The sequence below is a fragment of the Vicugna pacos genome, chromosome 3, assembly GCF_048564905.1.
Source record: "Vicugna pacos chromosome 3, VicPac4, whole genome shotgun sequence".
NCBI classification, from domain to species: domain Eukaryota; kingdom Metazoa; phylum Chordata; class Mammalia; order Artiodactyla; family Camelidae; genus Vicugna; species Vicugna pacos.
The window spans coordinates 114,279,253-114,300,141 of record NC_132989.1 but is presented as its reverse complement, the minus strand read 5'-3'; the positions used below and the strand labels follow the sequence as shown (position 1 = coordinate 114,300,141).

Sequence of the window (20,889 nt, the reverse complement as noted above, 5' to 3'; positions counted from 1 at the left end):
GGACCAAGTTAGTTGCCATTTGGAATAACATTTGGATTCAGCACTGAGTCACTTGTCATCCATACAACAATAATCCTGATACACTGAAGACAAACAGATTCATGTGGAGGATAGAATGCCATCACGCTTCTATCTGTTGTTACAGTCCCAGGCACAGCAACACTTACACTTGTATATACTTTGTGAACTATTATGATTATCATTACATTTATAATTATCTACACAAAATTCTCTAGACCTCAATACATTCTTTCATTTGGAATTTATAAAACTTCATAGCAGTTTTTTTTTTAAACAAAGAAGTATACAAATCATCCATAAAATTATTACCCCAAAAATATAAACAAATAGAAATCAAATACTGCAGGGAAATAACTGAAAAGGTTAACTGTGATTATTTCTGAAATTGTGTTTTTTCTTTAAGCTTTACAGTGTTTTCTCCATTTCCTAAAATGAAAATGCCTGGGTCTCATCATTGAAAACACAAACATTATTGATTTTTAAAGAGATGTGGGCAAAACACGAGATGAATATCAATGCTTGTAAGATAATATGAAAGATAATGTGCACCTTGGAAATGGTAAATTTAAGTAATTACCAGAAATTGCATGAATTCAGATGCAACTACCTTCTGGTATACATTAATACAAAGCACCTAAGTGTTTTGTTTTTTGGTTTTTGGTTTTTGGTTTTCCCCAGCAGGAAAACTTTTTGCAAAAGCACAAAGAATTTTAACTGAATTCAATTTCAGGAACATCAAGTATCACTGGTATAAAGCACAAGCATCCAATAAATGCCTTTACAATGCCTAATGCTAACTGTGAAAAAACAAAAAGACTACCATTGTATTTTTCCACTGCTCATATATTGAAACCATTACAGATTTCTGAAATAAACACCTGCTATCTAAACTTCTTCTGCTAGGTTAAGCCCTCCCAAACAGGAATCTGAGGGCTGAGTTATTTTTAAAGTTTTATAACTGGCTCACACTCCCTCTCAGACCTTCTGAGCCTAACCCCACCAAGCATCTTAGGTGAGACTGCTATGCTCCGCGCTCAGTGCCACCTGCCTGAAATGCACAGGCACGAGGGTGCCAAAGCCCACAGGCAGCCACAAGCTTCCCCACCGCTGCGCGCTTACAGGACGCCTGCCGCGTGACAATCCCTTTTCATGCCCCGCTGAACGGGACAGCAATAGTTACATCCACCTTAAAGACGAGAAAATTAGACTCTGAAATGGGCTCAAGAATGTGCAGTTAAACAAATCCATCTGCCTCTGTCTTCTTTTCCCTTCTTTCTTTCAGTTCCTTATTGAGTGTCTATGCTGTACCATGTACTGTTCTAGAATAGAAAATATAGCCCATGCTCTTAGGGTTGCTTATCTGATATTCAAGTTTGCCTGCACATCTCGAGTTTTACGTGTTGTCTGACAATCTTACTGCTTCTGGTCATCATGCCATACTGCATGCGAGCTTGACTCAGTGGCTAGTCCAATCCCCCCATGGCTGCACTGGGACTGTGGTGAGATGAGATGGATGGAGACCTTGAGGACCTCTGGGATGGAGCCCTCCAGGGATGCTGGGATACAGACCGTCAGGGATAGGTGTCACCCGACAACAATTCTCAGGTGCTGTCTGCAGCCAGAATAGGACCATGGAGCTGTCTCTCCTAAATCTCAGTTTTCTCAGTGGCTCCTCACATCCTCATTAGGAGAACCTATGTTATTGACCAAAAGACCACCCCCTGCAGAGTGTAGGCATGTGTGAGATGCTGCCTTGTCCCTGTGGCATCAAGGACCTCCAGAAACAATGAAGAGTCTTTTGAATGAAGCTCACAGGAAAACTTTTCCCAAAGTTCTTTAGGGCTGAATGAGAGATGCAAGACTCAGCTACATCAGTTGAGGTCATATTTGTACCTGCTACCCCAGCAGGAGGGTCCCTCCTTCCCCTAAGTGTCCTACCAAATACAGAGGGGCACATATACAAATCAAACTCTGGCAATACATATGGTGAATCAACAGGTATCTTTGAGCTTCCACCTAGAGGAGAAACTGTGCTACAGTTTAGAGAAACAAAGAGAAGACAGACACATCCTCTGCCACCTGGCAAGTCACTATCTGATAGTGGGGAAGGGGGTGGTGAAGGTGACAGGAAATAACCACAGCAAGTGCAGTAGTAAAGGTAGGTGACGGGGGTGCCGACAGGACCCTGCGGAGCTCGCAGCCAGTGAAGGGCCCTTGAGCCAGATCCTTACAATGAGTTCACCAAGTAGGTAACTTGGGATGGGGCTGGGTGGGTGGGAAGGTAATATATTCTAGGAAAGCAAAAAAAGGTAACCAAATCCTAGAGGCAAGAAACAGGACATTTTATAGTTGTGGACAACGTAAATAATTCCACAGGCCTGGACTAGGTGAAAATGAAAAAGACGTGTGTCCCCGTGGGAGGTGGGACCCTAAGCCAGAGGGTCTGATGGGCTACATCACAGAGCTGGCACGTATCCAGGGGAGCTACTGAGGCGGCATTTTTAAAAGAGGATGTTGGCTAGGGTATGCAGAAGGAGGAAAAAATCTGGGGGCCAAGAGACCAGTTAAAATGCCCTGCAATAAACAGGCTCCGAGTGATGGAATTTGACGGAAGTCAGCATCAGAAATCCCCCACGTGGTGCCCAACGGGCTGAAGTAAGCAAAAGTCCACCAATACGCTCACTCCACCCTCGCTGTGCACTCAGAGACATCAGAGAGAAACAAGCGACATGTTAAGTGCCAGGAACTAAGCCAACTTCTGTCTATTCATTTAAAGTTACTACCTTACATCTCATGTCTTCAAGGGCTGGGTGGAGGTACAAGATCTTCTTAAGATCTGAGAGTAAAAGCTGTGATTCTAGAAACTGTACAGTGTCTGGGCAGAGTGTCTAGAGCCTAAGCCAGATCTAGCTTCACTCAGGTCTGTGTGGGAATTGCACCACCTCTCCTGCACTGAAAGGTATGTTTCATGATCTAGTGAATTTGGCCAGGAAAGATACATGCGCTCCTCTGTCCAAGGTGCTTTTCTTGAATGCCAGAAGAGTCCGAACTGCAAAGGGCCTCTTCAAGTTATTGTATCACTTTTCCTAAGAGATGAATATGACATTTTTTTATGTATCATCCACAGAACACACTGGCAGGACAGGTGACTGGAAGGCAGAGAGGATGCATGTTTTCTAAGGAAGTGATTCTAAATATGAGGGACACGGCACAAGATCTGTCCTGATTGGGTTCCAGTGGCCTCATGTCAAGCTGGAACGTCAGATGTTGACCTGGACACAGGAGCTCATGCTCCTTAAGAGAAATAACAACTTCCCTGGATTCTCAATTGACCAGTAAATGGCTTGGTGGACGTTGGAATGGACAGCAAGGTCTCTTGATCTCTAGAATTGTGCTAAAAAATGCAGTAAGAAGGTAAGAACATGGTTTCTGGAGTCAAACTGTCTGGGTCTGAAACCTGGGTCCATCTTTTATTAGATATAAAAAATGTGTCCCAGAGCAGCATATTTGTCCACTCTCTGCCTCAATTTCCTCATCTCTAAAATAGGGATGGTGACAATACCTACCTCTCAGGTTGCATAGGAGGAAAAATAAAATGAATTCATTCATGTTAGACCAGCTCCTGGCACACTGGGAGAGCCAAGAAACATTTGCTGTAAAGAGCAAGCAAGAGTCATCCTGCTTGTAGTTGAATACTTCATGACACGCATATGGAATTTCATTCTCAGAAGACATATCACTTAGCACTCATCACCTACAGCAGAGAAGCTCACGTGTAACTGCACACATGTAAAATGAAGTCTGAAAATATCTGTGGTGGCAAAACGTAAGATCTCTCACCTTGCTCCTACAACAAGTTCTTTCTGTCCTGGGTCAAATGTTAACTGCGAGAAATCCACAGCATTCTTCGCTCTGAACTCCCGTAACCAGGGGCCAATTTCTAAACAGGAAAAAATAAATAAATAAGAAGATAAAAATGAATGATTCTTTTCCTCTGTGGACTGCAGAGAATTCACATCAGGTAGCAAACATTCCATTTCAGGGAGGATTTGAAGGTCCCGTGATGTGATCATTTAGGGGCCCCTGGAGGTTTCCATCAAGGTGTCACATAATCCACACTGAGAATGTGTAAAATGTAGAGGGCTAGCCACCCAATAAAACAGGGAGCAAAGCTTCAGTGCTTGGTTGTGATTTACAGGCCAGATGTGCATTTTCCTTTTGGCCCTGGACTGGGCAGAAAATAACACAGCATTCACATGATTCATCAGAGGAGCACTGAAGGCAAACAAGACCATTTCCTGTGCGACTTGACTGAAAAGAGCTGAAGACTTGGAAAAATCACAAAAGCCCTCCTTTGGAGCGAGAACCAGCACAGGAGTACCACTTGCCTTCTTTCAAAGTGGACGCTCCATTTCCCTGCCCTTTGGGTTTCTATTTTGGCCCCAGGATTAGACCTGTTAAACATTCAGTCCTTTCTAGATGAGAAGGCCACGTTACTTCTAGACTTTATTTGCATTTTTTTTTCAGGAGGGAAATCAGGAACTAGCCACTCTTTAGAGACAGGTTTTTTACAAGCACTGTTAACTCCGGTGAAATGACCCTCAGCTTGGGTCCGATTATTACAACATGACAGCATTTGAAGAGGGACAGGACCCTGCTTTATGAGCCATTTTTGCAACTTTCATTGGCTCATTTCTGACACTGAAAAATCTTCAGGGACTTGCCTGCCAGTCGTGCTGAAACTTATCATTATCCTTGACAATTAACCATGTGACCTGCCTGTCTTCTTCCATGCATTTGATATTCTGAGTAACATCACTAAACAGGCACATATGACAACTGTCAAATCCGGTTACTGGTTTGAGGAAAAAATGTGTCGCACAGAAATAATCTCTTTCAACTAAAACAGATGCTAAAAACAGATCTAACATGGAAACATGCCCATATTCTATAACATATCCTACAGAAAGGTCTTTGTGATGTGAATGGATGGGGTGCATCATATGTAAGCAGTAACTTTGCATAACAACCATGGCGTCTCTCTACTATCAGGTACTGGGGAGAAATGACATGAACTGGAAGATGGATTCTGCTTAAAGGAAATCAGAGTTGACCTACATAGACATCTGCATTTGGTTTTTGAAATTTTAGGGTGTATGGTATATTGATTCTTTTTAATATTTTACTTAAAGTTCTTCACGTTACAGGCAAGTCCATTTTAAAAAATACTTATTTATAGCAAAATAAGTACAAGACCCTGGAGCTATAAAAAGCTGTTGATATATCATCTGTTCTAAGAGTTTATAATTCATTTAGGGAACTAGCACTAATGCCGTCTTTAAACATGGCAGCCATAGATGCAAGATCTTTACAGGTGTTTGTAGAGTTACAGGAAGTATTCATACAGAGAAAGAAGAGATGACTGGGGCTTAGGTAAGACCACAGGAGGGATCTGACCAGAGATGCACAGGACAGTTGTGTCCCAGGGAGATCATGGCGCCCCCTACGGCCCTAATCAGTATTGCTCATCTTCACTCCCATGGAGCCTCTGATCAGTTTCTCTGTTCCTGGGAGGCAGAACCCTAAGGCTCTGACATCTGCCTGGCTCAGTGTCATGCCTGCAACACAGGGTCTAGTGCCTAAAATGTGACAGGCAATAGTTTATATGTCAAATGAAAGAGTAAGAAATGAGCAAGCAAATTCAACAGGAGGAAAATTTAAAAAAGGAAAGAAAAGAAGAAAAAAGAAAGGAGAAAGGAAGAGCAATGGCAACTCAAGAAACCACTGGGAAAGGTATATTTAAGTATAACTGTAAAAGAATTCACTTACAGGTTAAAAAGTCTGGACTTGACCTCATCTGTGATCACAAGGCTCTGAAAAATTTTCCAGCAAGCACTGGACACGATAAAGCAAGCATCTTAGGGATATGAAAGGGCTGCTGGCATCTGGGAAGGAGTAGGGAATGGAGGCAAGGATATTAGATTGAAAAACTAAAAAATACGCAATTTAGGCAGCGGCTCTAAAAATGCAGAGACTATGCAGTGGGAAAGTCTAGCTGGTTTGATCACTAATCGGAGAAGAGGCCAAAGGTAACAAGTGAAAGAAAACACAAATTTTGAGATTCAAGGAAGAGGAGAACAATGATGACTGAGACACAGATGTCAGGGGGCGTGGCTGGTCTTAGAGGGAGATGATGGTCTCAGGTGCCACCATGGAGAATGTTACCCATGAAAAACTCCCAGTGACGCTTTGACTCCAGAGTCAGTCATTGCTACGCATCCCTAAGACCTAGAAGAGTCCCTAGGGTGGTTTTAGTTCAAGAGGCTCATCCTGCAGTTAGGAAACTCAGGACCAGGGAGCCCTGCCAGGGCTGGAGTCCTAAGTGCACGTCCAGGGCTCCACACCCCAAAACCCACAGCTTCCAGAGCCGGGCCCATGTGTCCTACTCAAGTCATTGCTGTGGAGGAGCTGGTGTGAAGGCAGAACAGAGGGCCAGGGGCTGACCTTCGTGTTCCAGACATGGAAGCATGAGCCACACAAGGGGAGAGAAGACTCTGAAAAGACAGGAGAAGAAAATCAGTTAATGCATTTCCCGTGCGTTCACCTTTCTTTTCATTGAGAAGAATTGGGAGAGAGAAAGCAAAGGGTGAAGAGGCATATTTCAGGTTTTGGTTCCCACACTGAGCAACAGGGACATGGTTCCACTACTTCCTAAAGCACCCTCGAGTGATAAAAGGAACCAAGTATAGAGGGAAAATGAGTGAACATCATATAATTCTGTCAATATTGTTCAATTTTCCTAATTTAAATTTCTAATGAGCTTCCCCATTAAAACTAGATATTTTTATGGTTAACACTAGATCAAAGCTGGACAATCCGCAGGTGCTCTTCTTTTGGGATTTCCCTGTGTGTTCCTTGAGAGGACGGGAGTATCTCAACCCTGGGTAACACACAGCCCTCTGTCTTACAGGATACCATCAGGGCCGTGATGGAAAGTCCTGCCCCACCCCATCTCTCTAGCTGAAAAGATTCCTGCATCAGTACCTGTCCTTTCAACTCCCCTGTAAGATCAGAATCATGCTGTTCAGCCTCTTTTGATGACCAGTCCCTGCAACTTTGCTTTCAATCCCGTTTTTCCCTTCCTCTTCAATTCCTTCCCTAAATTGCCTCTTTTTTCCTCTAATGTCTCCAATGTTACCAAGTCCCTTCCCTTCTGTGTAAAAGGATCTGCACACTCCTCCATTTAAGAAAAGAAATCTTTTAAAACACATTTTCATTACACTCTTTTGTCATTACAGTTTCAAACAAGCAAACAACATACATAATAAACTCCCATGTGTAGTCCATCAGAAAGAGCTGTAGGCTTGGTTTTACATGTAAGTTTTACCAACTCCTTAAGGAACACAGGATCCCAATTTTACGCAGATTATGTCAGAGATTAAACAAAGAGGTAAAGCTTCTCTCTGCGGTTTCGAGGCCACTGTGACCTTGATAGTCTTGATACTAAGGCTGGACAGGACGTTTTGAAGAAAGGAAGATCACGGGCAATCCTCATCTAAGAACAGGACTGGACACATTCCTAAGGAAATACCTTCATCAGCATGTCACACACAGAGATACGCATGCACGGGCACACACACGCACACTGTCTCAGACGGGATGCGCTTTACCCCAGGGACAGGAGGACGGCTTAATAACCATAACATCAGAAAATCTACAGTAGAATTCGCCACCTCAATAACAGGCTTCCATAGTGGCGTGAAGAATTTATCATGCTGCTTTCTAAGGAATCAGAAAATGAACAGTTAAGGATGCACAGGAAAAGCCAGGGGAGAACAGAGTCAAGGGAAGCAGGAGAGGAGCGAGCAACAGGACAGGTGTGGTGAACGAGCTCACCAGATGCCAAGAAAGATCAGGGGGTGGGAACGGAGAAATTTGGGAGTTTGAGATTTGCAAATGTTAGCCACTATATATAAAAATAGATTTTAAAAAATTTCTTCTGTATAGCAAGGGAACTATATTCAATATCTTGTAATAACCTTTAATGAAAAAGAATATAGAAATGAATATATGTGTGTATTCGTATCACTAGGACATTGTGCTTTACACCAGAAATGGACTCATTATAACTGAATGTACTTCAATAAAAACAAGGCAGGGAGACGGAGGAGAGCAGGGAGGGGCAGAGCATGTGGGGAGCGGGGGAGATCCAATTTTCACTAACACTGGTTTTCTTAATATGTGCTCATTTCCCCCCAAAATAATGAGTTTACATTTTCCCCATCACTCCCTTCTGATCTTGCAGGAAGAACTATGTGATGAAATGGAACTTAAAAATGGCAGCCAGTATGGCCACTGTTTGAAAGGTAAGTGGTAAGATAAAATCTATAAATCCAAATTGAATATTTTGTCGATAATTTTTAATATTTGATGTTAATCATCCTAGCTAATCCATTCATTACACAAACGTGATTGTTGAAACTTGGCCTCTGGCAATGATTTTCTATTGCAACATTAGCTTTGATGACTCATTTTGCCTTCTCTTATTACTACACAGGCACCCACATGATCAACTTATAAACAGGCTATCAAAAAAGTATATTGATTCAATTTTTTAAAGAACTCAGTATTACAGCTTCAAGAAGAAATTACTTCCATGAATATGTATCAGTACAACTAAATTTGATCTAAATAATTGGCATATAACAATTAGAGACTAGTTTAACAGATTCAAGTTAGTCTTCTCTACCCCCCAAAAAAGAAAGAAAAGAAAAAGAAAAAGGAGTAAAAGTTACCACTAAAAAATAGCAGAAACTCCGAAATTGTCCGAGTTAGTAATGGCGTATGTTAAGAAAACGTTTTGGAGTTTGAGGAGTAAGAGTCACAGAGCTTCTGCTGTTGAACAACAGCACTTGTCAGAAAACTGACACTCGTTCCAAAGACCAGAAGGGTGGCTCCTCCGTGGGCGGATGCCTGCAGCGCTGACTGTGTGGAGACCCAACTGCCTCGCGGGGTCACTCGCTGAGCAGTGAGACCCCCCAGGTTGCAGGAGGGCGACTCTGGGTAGCCTGACTGTCATCCTTCACTCCTTCAAACCACAGTCCATGAAGGAGCAGAGAAAGCAGGATTGCGAAACTTCTTTGCGGAACTTGGAACCCATATTGGAAACCGAGTCAGGAGCGAAACTGGGCGGGGCTGGGGGGATGGTGTATAACGACTGTTGAAAGGCACCAGAGCGCAGGGAGCAACATAAATATATAGAAGTAAACGTGCAAATCAAGACCTGCTCTTTCTAATTCCCATGAAGTTATATTTTGGTTTAATCTACATCTAATACTGCGTAACATGCAGTAGTAATAATGCTAATAGCATGCTTACTGGTAAAAGAGCGAACAAAAATAGCTCATGTTTAAATCGTATATGCCCCATGCTAGGAACTATTCCATGTACTTCACAGGGGACAACTCCCGCACGTCTCACCCCCTCCCTACTGTAGGTGAGGAAACTGAGACTTGCCGACGTGGGCGGGAGTGAGACTCAGCTCCCACTGCTGGAGCTGGCGTTTCCAGCCGCTGCACTGCGTGTGTAACCGGCAGCACAGCTGAAATGTGGCTTCGTGAGCGACCCACCCGTGAAGTGACGGGAAGAAAGAAACATCGACGACCTCTGCATTTTGGAAATGAGTTTATTCCCACTGATATATACTGTTATGTAAAAATCGCCACCCATTCCATTGAATAAATAATACATTTATTGTTTTCACTGATGTCGTTATTCATAACAATGATCTACATGCTACGGGAAAAAGCACGCACCATTTTCACTACGTTTCGTGATCCAAGAGTCCTGATGTAAGTAAAGGGGGAGAAAATGTCAATAAGCATTTACTGATCTGCTTTACTGGATGAAGAACTTTCTGGAATGAAGAGGCAGGGAGGATGCAAGCAGAGCGCCAAGGCTGGATTTCTCAGAAGACTAAGCCTCTAAGCCCCGAAGCAGCAGGTTGGCAGCACCTCGATGCCAGGTTTCACTCCCAAAATTAGATACACCCAGGCTGTCAGCTACCTGGAATTCTTTAAGTGATTATAACAGATTGCAGCCCCAAAGCCTGTGTTTGTTGACAGGTCGACACAAAACATGTCATCAATGGGGAGGAAATACACAAACATGTATGCTTGTGAAAAAAATATATAGCAGAATAACTGATGTCTCTTATTTGCATTTTTAAAAACTATTTATATTTTCAGTGTTTACTTGGTTTGGGACTATATTAGATTATTTTACATGTTAGCAACTTATTTCATTTAATGTTCACAATCTATGAGGCTAGAGTTATAATCTTTGTTGTAGAAATAAACATTAAAAAAAAAAAACCCTGAGATTTTGGACACGTTAAACATCTTGCCAAATGCAACAAAGTGGTAAATGGCTAATTGGAATTTAAACCCAGGATAGGATTAAGGCAATATTTCCATAAGTTCTGAATTAAAAATCAATTTTCCAAGGAATGTATAAAGTACATTAATCCTTAGCACCTAGTAATAGCTCAGCATGGATTAATTCAGTGGAGACGGCGGTCGCGACCCACCAAAAGGGAGGAAAATTGGAAAGGAGGGAACTGGTGGGAGTTTTCAGGTGGGGACAGGAATGTCCCTGCCCAGCTTGCCGACTGCGCAGGGCACAACATGAAGAAAGAAAGTACCAGAAGAAAGCAGAAACAAACCAGGGCCACCCCAGGCAACAAAGCATCTGGAGGAAGAAGACCCCAACGGGGGAAAGTAGGTCTCTATCATTTCTTTCCAAGACAGGTCCTGGCTACATGAGCTAATTTAGAAATATGCAAATACGCTATGCCCGACTTTAGCTTTGTAGAAAGCCTGGAAAATATCAGGCCAAATTTCTTTCTCCAAATGTATAGGCCTCAGTTATCTTAATAATAACTCCTGCCCGGAACTTAGTAGAATGAAAGCAGTCCCAGCAGGACAGGATATTGATTAATCTGCAATCCACCCTCTGCCTTATTTTAGAGCTGAGAAAACTCAAGACAAAGAAGTTACATGACCCCAGATTCACAGGCCAATGAGTGGCAAATTGGAAAAACCCAAGTCCTGGGACTTCTGCTCCAATTGATTTTTCTTCCCATCCCCAAACGAGGAGGATACCCGAATGGGAAAGACCATGGACTGGTGTCTGTCAGACTCATCTGAGCACATAAAACTTGGCTAATTGTAGTATTTTAAGGGACTAAAACATCTAGATCTAGATTTAGATGTCAATATATGGAAATATATATAGTAGATTCATGTGTAGGTGTATATACATGTTTATTCACACATATATACACACATAGATGTATAAATAGGCATATATAGAATATATTTATACTTATTTATATCTAGATATATGTAGTTGTACATATTTATATCTAGATCTAGGCATCAATATGTTCATTCATATATATACATATGTGTGTGCACATATGTATTTGCATAAGTTACATGGTGAGAGAGAGAGATATACACACATATATGTTACACACTGAAGACTACAGTAAAGAGGAAAATAATCATCTCAAAAGCTTGCTACAGGAGGTAATTAGGATTAATTTATTTGTTTGTTTGTTTGTTTAATTTTTAGAGGAGGTGCTAGGGATTGAACCCAGGACCTCGTGCATGCTAAGCATGCACTCTACCACTTGATCTATACCCTCCCCCAAAAAACTTGCTACAGGAAATGAACAAAATGATCCACTGATGTGAGCTTTTCTTTAAAATTAAAGAAAAATATTCAATAATAGCCAATTCGATAAATTAAAACATTTTTATATCAGTAAAAGCAAAATGATCCAACTGTCAAGAAAGCACAACGCGTCTGCCATTTACATTTTAATTTGTAAACATGACACATGAAACACAGAATTTTCAAATGCTAGCAGTGCTTTGCCAGACCCTTCTGTTTCTACTTGTATATCTGCTCCCCAGGAGTCAGGTGTTCCATCAAGTCTCTTCATCTGTTTCTTTGCAATGATGTATACTAATGCATTTTTCACATGTCCACTATAGGAAAAATCCAACCAGGGCAAGTTTTGCAAAATATCTGTGCTCTGGAATTGGATTCTTCTAAAACTCACTGCTTCATCTTGGACTGCCTGCCTGGTGGGTTTCTAAGAAACCAACAATTATGATAGTTCACTTTACTTGAAGCATTCTTAATTTGGGTCTCCTTAACCCCAAACAAATTGAAAACCACAGGTCTCATTTTAGGCTGTTTTACAGACTGGAATCCATGGTATCATATATATTTGGAATGTAAATAAACATTAAATAATAGCCACAAATCTGATAAATTATAGGAAAAAATGCATTCACTCTTCCAGGAAGGACAGAAGCAGGCAGCCTGCATCAGGGGTTGGCTGTTAGGTAAAGGCTGGCCCGGAGCAGGCTGAGGGCGAGCTTCGCTTCCAGAGGGAATTCTTGTGTGACTTTTGGACATCATTTCTCAAAGTTAGATCATCGCAGGATAATACAGAACTCAATAAATGCTTTTGATGTTTTTTTCCCCTGGGTATGTATTTTAAGGGAACTTTTAGGAAACAAAATTACAGTGGAATCAACTACCATTTCACAACCAACTGAAATGTACTCCCTTTCTGAATCAAATGTAGGATTTGGGATTTCCACTGTTTCTCCAACTTTTCATCTATTTGCACAATTCTCTGGCCATACCAGAAATACCTGTTCAACCTCCAGATCAAAATGTCAGCGTTAGAGATGTAAGCTACTCTGGCCCCTAAAATTCTGAATTGACCAAGGGTTACCTGAGACACACCTGGCAAGGTGTAAAGAGAAGCTTCTGGAAAGCTGTCAGTAAGTTGAGTTCAAAATCCTCCTGGCAGGCTGGCGTTGTCTTCTCTTTTGCTTATAACTTTTAAGAGTGTGGAAACCTCCTATTTCATTGAACCATCTGGAGCAATTAATCCTGGTGACTGCAGGATAAGAATCCAGCTAATCAGTGGCAGGTTTTTATTGCTGGATAACTCACACAAGAAGCAATTTCTACTCATCCATCCATCAAGGCAGATTTTTTTATTTAAAAGATTATGCAAATTCATATGTAAACCCTAGGTGAGACCCTCAGACTCTTGAACTGTGACTGGCTTTTTCCTCCAGCTACAAAGTTGGTGATGGGGCTGTCCTGCCCTGAACTCTGCTTGGCTTATAAGAACCCTGCGTCAACTACAAGAAACGTTCCTAGTGCGGAAGGTCTTAATTTTGCCTTGTGACCTGCAGCATATGACTGTAGGCTATAAAATCTAATTGCAAAATCTTAATGTTAGGCCAGAGAATATTAAAACGTAATTCCCTTCAGATTTACAACTTTGGAATTATAAATGATGTTAATATGATGAAAAATATAAAAATGAACAATTTCTATTCAACAGGCACTTAGATGATTCCAAGAGTGGCCATGTTCTTTCTGGGTAAGCAGTGAGGACCAGAAGTCTGATGCATAGAAACAGAGTCTGTTGTCCCTGAGTAACTACAGGGATTGCAGGAGACAGTTTCAGGAATTTCTTCCAACCTCAAAGTGTTGGGTTTTAAAATGTTCTTACGCTTAGTTCTGCCACACATTCAGGAACTGTCAGACTTTGGCTTTAAGAAAATAAATCATTTCTGGAAGGTAGTATCTCTTTCTCACAATTCATACTCAGTTTCTTCTCTGTCTCCTTGTTAGTGGAAAAGCCATCTTTGCATCTAAGCCACTTCCTTCACAGACCTCAGGATTCAGGAGCCAAGAACTTAGGAGACAAGCCAGATTGTGCAAGGAAGTCTTCTCGCCTGAAGACATTCTAAAAAGGCCCAAGGTGGTCTCTTTGCACAAGTACTGATTCTCTCTATACATAGAAGGTTTTCCAAGACAGACTCATGTTTTTTCCAGAAACTTTCGGGTCAAGCATTAGGATGATATATACCAAGAATATTCTTTATTTATATAGTCAACTAATATTTCTTGAGTCCCAGCTACATGGAAGGACTCACTGCAGGTACTGGCTATGATGCATAGCTACATAAGACAAGAACTCTGTCCTCAAGACATTTATAATTCAGTTTAAAGGGTGAAGAAGAGAAATGCTTTCTGGTCCCAAGGGAAGTGTGATAATAAATGCTCCAAGACAGCACTGCCCAGTGAAAACATATTGTGCCCTACACAAGTAATGTTAAATTTTCCCGTAGCTACACTGAAAAATGTCAGGACGCAGGTAAAATTAACTTCCTACAATATAGTTCCTTTAACCCAATACAGCCAGGATATCCTTTCAAAATAAAAATTATCTAATTAAAGTTTGTTATCCAAATAAAAGTTATTGAGATGTTTTCATTTCATGTGTATGTTCTAAGTCTCTGAAAGCCAGTGTATATTTTGCACGACCACACATCTCCATTTGGACTCGCCACGTTTCAATTGACCAGTAGCCAAACATGGCTAGTGGCTACTTATTGGACAGCACATATCTAAAGTATTAGGGAAAGGGCTTCCCTAGTAATACAGAGGTATTGTTCTATTACATCCATTACAGAAAAGGAAATGAACTTTGGGTCTTCTCAGAACCAACTGCCATTTACACTGTAACTCAATCAGGGACCGATTCCAGCAAAATGGTCCTCCATTCGCCCCATCCTCCGTGAAAGCTACATGGGTCTCGGAGTTGGGTTGGCTTGGGTTGAGTCTCAGATGCAAAACTTTCTTTCTGTGGGGCTGCAAGGCCCCCACCAGGTGCTTTTATTATTATTTTTTGTAACAAATTATAAAACAGGAGAGTACTAAGGCAATTGTGTGTGTTGAGAAGAATATGTAAATTACTCCCCACGCAGCACCCAGCAGAGAATCGGAAGCCTGAGAGGGTCTCAGGAAATACCAGTTCCCACCCTCCCCACTGCAGGCAGCAAAGGCGGTTTTCACCCGTCTCACAATTTACCATGAAGATGGCTCTATCAAATCTGTTGACAACATCCTGAGGACCAGACAACATGTCTGCATCCATTTCGTCCCTTCTTAGAACTATATTCACTTTCATGTAAATAAGAGTCTACCTGCTAAAAATGTAAGAGCCCTGCCAAATTTAGAAAGGCGTGAAGAACCATGCAAAACCAACTGAAAAGGTAACTCCCTTTGGCATAGATCTACTCATTAAGTGAGAGGCTGTTCAGTAACGGCTGACTCAGCGCATCTGGGGCATTCAAACCAAGCGCTTCCTTCCCAAAGAGAAGTTTGGCCTGTGACCAGATCCTGGGAGATAATCTCTAAGACCTTGGACTATCCTGCCTGATAACAGTGTCTTCGGTTTGTAAATAGAATTTGTATCATTTTTTTAAATTCCACATATAAGTAATATCATATGATATTTGTCTTTGCCTGACTTACTTCATTTAATATGATCGTCTCTAGGTCAATCCATGTTGCTGCAAATGGCATTATTTCGTTCTTTTTTATGGCTGAGTAATATTCCATCAAACACATATACACATACACACATACACACAAACACACACACACACACACACACACACACACACACACACACACACACATACCCCCATCTTCTTTATCTAGCCATCTGTTGATGGATATTTAGGTTGTTTCCAAAAAAACGAACTATGGTTACTAAAGGGGAAAGAGCAGGGAGGGGTAATTTAGGAGTTGGGGATTAACAGACACATATTACTGTGTATAAAGCAGAAAAACAATAAGGACCTACTTATAGCACAGGGAATTATATTCAATTTCTTATAATAACATATGATGGAAAAGAACCTGAAAAGAAAAAAAAATATGTATGTATATGTGTAACTGAATCACTTTGCTGTACACCTGAAACGAACATTGTAAATCAACTACATTTCAATAAAAATATTTTTTTAAAAAAGAGTGACTTCATATACCTGGGAGACTTGGGCCACACTAGACAGCCCACGCAGCAATGTGATTAATACTGGGGGCCTTTGAGCACACTCTGTCAGCCTGACCTCCACTGGGGCTGGAGACTGAATAACTAAGGTCAGCTGCACAGGTGTTCTGCACCCACTGACTGAGTCAAAAAATTCCCTGGACACCGAGGCTCAAGTGAGATCCTCTGGTTGGCTCCATTCCATACATTCTGTCACACATCTTGCTCAGAGAATTGAATTCTGCCCAGATGATTCTACTGGGACAGAACAAACAGAATCTCACACCTGGCTTCTCCTAGACTTTGTTCTGCCTGCCTTTTACCTTTGCTAACTTCAGTCTGTATCCTTTTTCTGTAACAACCATCACTATGAGTATAACAATAACAACTCTTCTGAGTTCTGTGAATCTTTCTAGTGGAATCACTGAAACTAACTCAGAGGGTGTGCTCCCTCACGACGATGATCACAGCAAATAAAATAATAAAAACCCAGGTAAATATTCCTGGAAGGTATTCAAATACAGACATGTTGGTTGAGGTGAGTCAGAAATGCACAGAAATCACTCTCTCACTCTATTAGAGGATTATTTAACCTACTTAATAAAAAGAGATCCCAGCTTCCTTGGATAGAGTCTGAATCTCTTAAGGGGTGAGTCAGGGTTTCCAAAGGGGCAATTCTTTCCTAGGGTCAAGCGCACCAAATTCTTTATATAAGTCATCATAGAACTTCAGCTGGAAAACAGGTAAATGTTATGCATAATATAATTAGTACATTTCACTGTGATTTTCTTCACATATTTTGCAGCCCTCTGCTCTGCTTTTTGTTTGTTTGGTTTTGGTTTTCTTTTCTAAATCAGTGTAATAAATTCTCTGCTTAAGAATTTTTACCTTGGATTCTTCCACAGAAACCAATAAGGTAACAACAAGTTAATAAAAGTGAGCAGGCATCCCATTCAAGTGTTCATTGTTCTGTTCAATAATTAATACTCGGATAGTCAATGAAGAAAGAAAGCCAGAATGCAGCTGCTCTGGAGAAATCTTCCAGGAGGGCCGGAAAGAAGAAACATCAGACTCAGTGGCATGAGGGTCTCAGCTCTCCTGCAGCATCCGCACAGACGGATGAAGGCACAGTCTTAGTTGCTGATGTCTCTGTGAACTTCCGACACGTGGCCCCACCAACAGCCTTTGGAGGGCAACCCAGCGTCAAGCTGCCTCTGCCTCACAAGGTTGCATGGGTCACGGCGAGCTGCCTCTGCTGGCTGTCACCCCCTCTCACGCTCAGCTGTCCTTCACTTCTCTGCTGTTTTTCCCCAGCACAGACCCTCTAACCGCACCACAATCCGCTCTTCACTGAACTCATTCTCATATCCCCATTGTGCTGTTAGGATTCCATCCTTTCTGAACGATCTTCCCTTCTGCTCTCTGACAAGTGTAACAGGCTGGAAGCCACTGAAGAGTAGGGTGCAAATTTATAAATTTCTGTGTTCTAGTAGGTGGTGCAATAGGCCTCAAATGAATATGCATTTGAAAAAGGAAATGAACACTGAAGGTAACACTGAACATTTCAGGGCACAAGGCAGCCCCAGAATCTCCCTGCATCCTTCCTTAATAACCCTCACCAGCCATTCTCCTTCCCTTCTGGGCCACCAGAAAAGGCCTGTGTGATACCTCTTGATGGGTGCTTATGTTTAAGTGGCCCTTACGACTTCTATTCCACCATTCTTTTCTTTGTTTTTATATGTGAACAAGTTTATATATAAGTCATGTTGCGAATTTATCTTAAAAAATCTTTTTTATTATTTATAGAGCATAATTGTTAGTGTCTAGGATCTAGAACAGGACCTGGCAAATGGTGGTCCATGGTCCACACTGGACCCATTGCTTCTTTTGTAAATAAGTTTTTATGGAGCACAGCATTGCCCATTCATTTAATGTACACTATAGGGCCGCATCTGGGGGACACTGGCAAAGGTGAATGCAGATTGTCTGACCTCCAAGGCCTATGACATTTACTATCTGCCCCTTACAGCAACAACATGTGTTCCAATCTCTGCTCTAGAAGATCACAAACTAAGAAGAGCTCAGTAAATATGTACTACAGATAATTAAACATCCTAGGTGGAATTCCTTAGTAACAGAGACAAAAAATAATACACAGCCTTTAAGTAAGAAGAATCCCTAGACACATCTACTCATAAATGCCCCATTTTAATGATGAGAAATCGGAGGGAATGATCATGCCACATGGCGTGCTACGTGTCACTTAGCATCAGCAAGTAAGAGCATTTCTAGAATATTTTATTCTATTAGTTTCATTTGTCCTTCAATATTTCCCAACTAAAACAAAAAGGAATTCAGAACATCTCACCTTCCTCATGGATGAAAGTTGAGTGTTCCATGCACAGGCACACAAAATCATTGTGTAATCCCAGCTAATGACTATCCTTCCATTTCCTCCAAGCAAAAAAAAATAAACCTTCTGAAATTCCTAGCGTGGCCTATTAGCTGATGTTCTCCACGGTTCCAGGAAACTTAAACGCCTCCCTCCTAGGCTCCTACTTTGGTACCAGTGGCCCCAAGTCAAACACTAAAGACGTTAGAATGGAAGAAAAAAAAAGGTTTTCAATTTGGAACAAAAGCTGACATTTATGGGGTTTTATTTCCAACAAAGGTGGACTTCGGCCTGGCCCAGCATCCCCCAGAGAGTTCTGCCCTGCACACCTTCCCATCACCAACGTCCACTAAGACGGGCTCCCATGCAGTGCACAGAGGAGACAAGGGAGAATAAATGCCACCGGTCCTTTTGTTCTGTCCACTCTGGCTTATTTGGGTGACACTGTGGTTGTTTTCATTTCCAGGCGCTGACCTGACAGGGACGCGAAGCCTGACTGTCTCAGAGCTGCTCGCCTTCCCATCAGGTTTATGGGGACAAACCAGGAGCCGCTGCTTTGAGTTCCATGGAGTCGTGAATGCAGTGTCAGTCACACTTCTAATCTTGCCTTAATTTTTTTCTTGATAAGTTCATACAGTCATTTCCTGCTGTACCCCAAATGATTTCACAGACCCCCCCACCGCTGTGCCCAGTATTCATGGGGTTCCTCAAGGTCAAGTCTGATCGCTTGATCCCATCCATGCTTCCCCCGGGATCATCCACTGCCGGCTCACGGCGGCTTCTCTTCGGGGGGCGCTCAGCAACTCTGCGCCCAGCCCTGCTCTAGGAACCTGACAGCCTGCAGGAGAGTAAGCAGAGAAGGTTCTTCCTCTCATCCGATGAGCAGGCTGTCGAGGAGGACAGAGTCAGTAACGTAAATAATAAGTGACAAGATGTAAATTAAAAGGGTGATTTTATTTTTGCTTATTTTTTAAATTTTTTTTGGTTTGGGGGTGGTAATTAGGTTTGCTTATTTTTAATGGAGGTACTGGGTGATTTTTATTTTTTCATTTTAGAGTGTGGCTTGGAGCTCCGTTATGCAGAGTTTACATGGAAGACCACCCTGCTGAAGCCTCCGTGACAAAAATGAGTCACACAGAGACCTGGCAGAAGGGCACTGCAGGAGAGGGGCCTGTCTGGGGAGAGGTCCCGGGGTGCAGATGAGCCAGGGGTCCGCACGCAGCAGGAGGGGCCAGTTCAGGTAGGGACTTGCAGGTGAAGGTGAAAACGATTAGACTTAATTCTGTAGGAGTGATCGGAAAATTCTTTCTGGAAAGGGCCAGAGAGTGAGGCTTTACAGGCCAGAGGATCTCTGTCACAGCTTCTCGACTCTACTGTTGTCTGTACAGGGGAACACAGATGCGTGGGTGACACTAGGTTCCAACAAGAGGACGCTCACACTCACTGGAAGTGGGTGGCGGTTGTTGCCAGCCCCTGTCCTGTGGCATGAGGGAACCAAGGTGTGGGGGCGGGGGACGTGCTGGGGTTGGGGGAGGGAAGCATGAGCCACTCTGCATTTTGACAAGCTCCTTTGGTTATGGAGTGAAGAGTGAATCCCCGCGGACGCAGAGGCAGAAAGGCGGATATGCCTCAGTGGTTCGGGGGAGCCAGAGGGAAGGGGCATGTTGGGGAGGGGGGTGGATTCGAACTAGCTGACTGGGGAAAGAAAGAAATGGGAGGCATTAAGGATGGTGCCCAAGTTCTCCCCAAGAGCTACTCAGCCTCTGGGGGCATTTCTGAAATTGGAGAAACAAGAGGAAAAACAGGTTTGGGAGTCTGGAAAGCTAAGTGGGGATCCCCCCTGGAAACCTCAACGCAGACAGGAATAGGGAGGCGCAGGGCTCAGGAGCGGCTGAACTCAACGTAAAAATGTGACTGCCATCCACACACAGAGGTGGTATTTGATATGAGTCTCTATAGGGATATTAAAGGAAGCAAGTTAGAACAAAAAGAAAGTGGGTCTCCACGCTGAAAGTCAGCAAAATGGCTTGTGCAACGTTGAGCAAAGGGACAAGTGGATGCGCGCAAGAATAAAGGCACGAATTCTACCCTCTTCCTCAGCAGGGTCGTGTGAGCCCTGCCCAGCCATCCACATTGCCCTACGTTCACTGCAGAATTTCACACCTAATAGCAAGCGATGGTATCCATCTTAGAATCAATTTGACTACTTAAACCCCTCCCTGAAACCAGTAAGCCATTTATCTGCACATGTGCTTCTAAGCGTCTCCCAATCAGACACTGTTTCTAGTGCCATAAACATACATTCTAACCTGCCTCCTCCGCCCTTCTCCAGAAGTGACGGCTTAGAGGTGCAGTTAAGTTCCCAGCTTCACTGAAGATGCCTTTCCTCTCCGTGGGCTCCCTTGAAAGACAGACACTCTTTTCGTGGTAATTTAATGGGTAACTAACATCTTTTTTGAAACATTACTAGATATTTGTTCTAATTTGTTTCTGCTTCCAGTCAACTCATTTTCTGTGCATGAGCAGAAAA

General features: G+C 42.4%; 1 protein-coding gene across 7 annotated transcripts in view; it reads right to left on the bottom strand.

Moving 5' to 3' along the window:
* The window catches only part of SEMA5A (semaphorin 5A), a 449,868-nt gene that overhangs the window by 246,683 nt on the left and 182,296 nt on the right, over positions 1-20,889 (bottom strand). For all 7 annotated transcript variants that reach the window (XM_072958863.1, XM_072958862.1, XM_072958865.1 and 4 more), the window contains one exon: positions 3,862-3,961. In XM_072958863.1, coding sequence (XP_072814964.1) covers positions 3,862-3,961 — 100 coding nt within the window. The remainder of the gene's footprint in view (positions 1-3,861; positions 3,962-20,889) is intronic.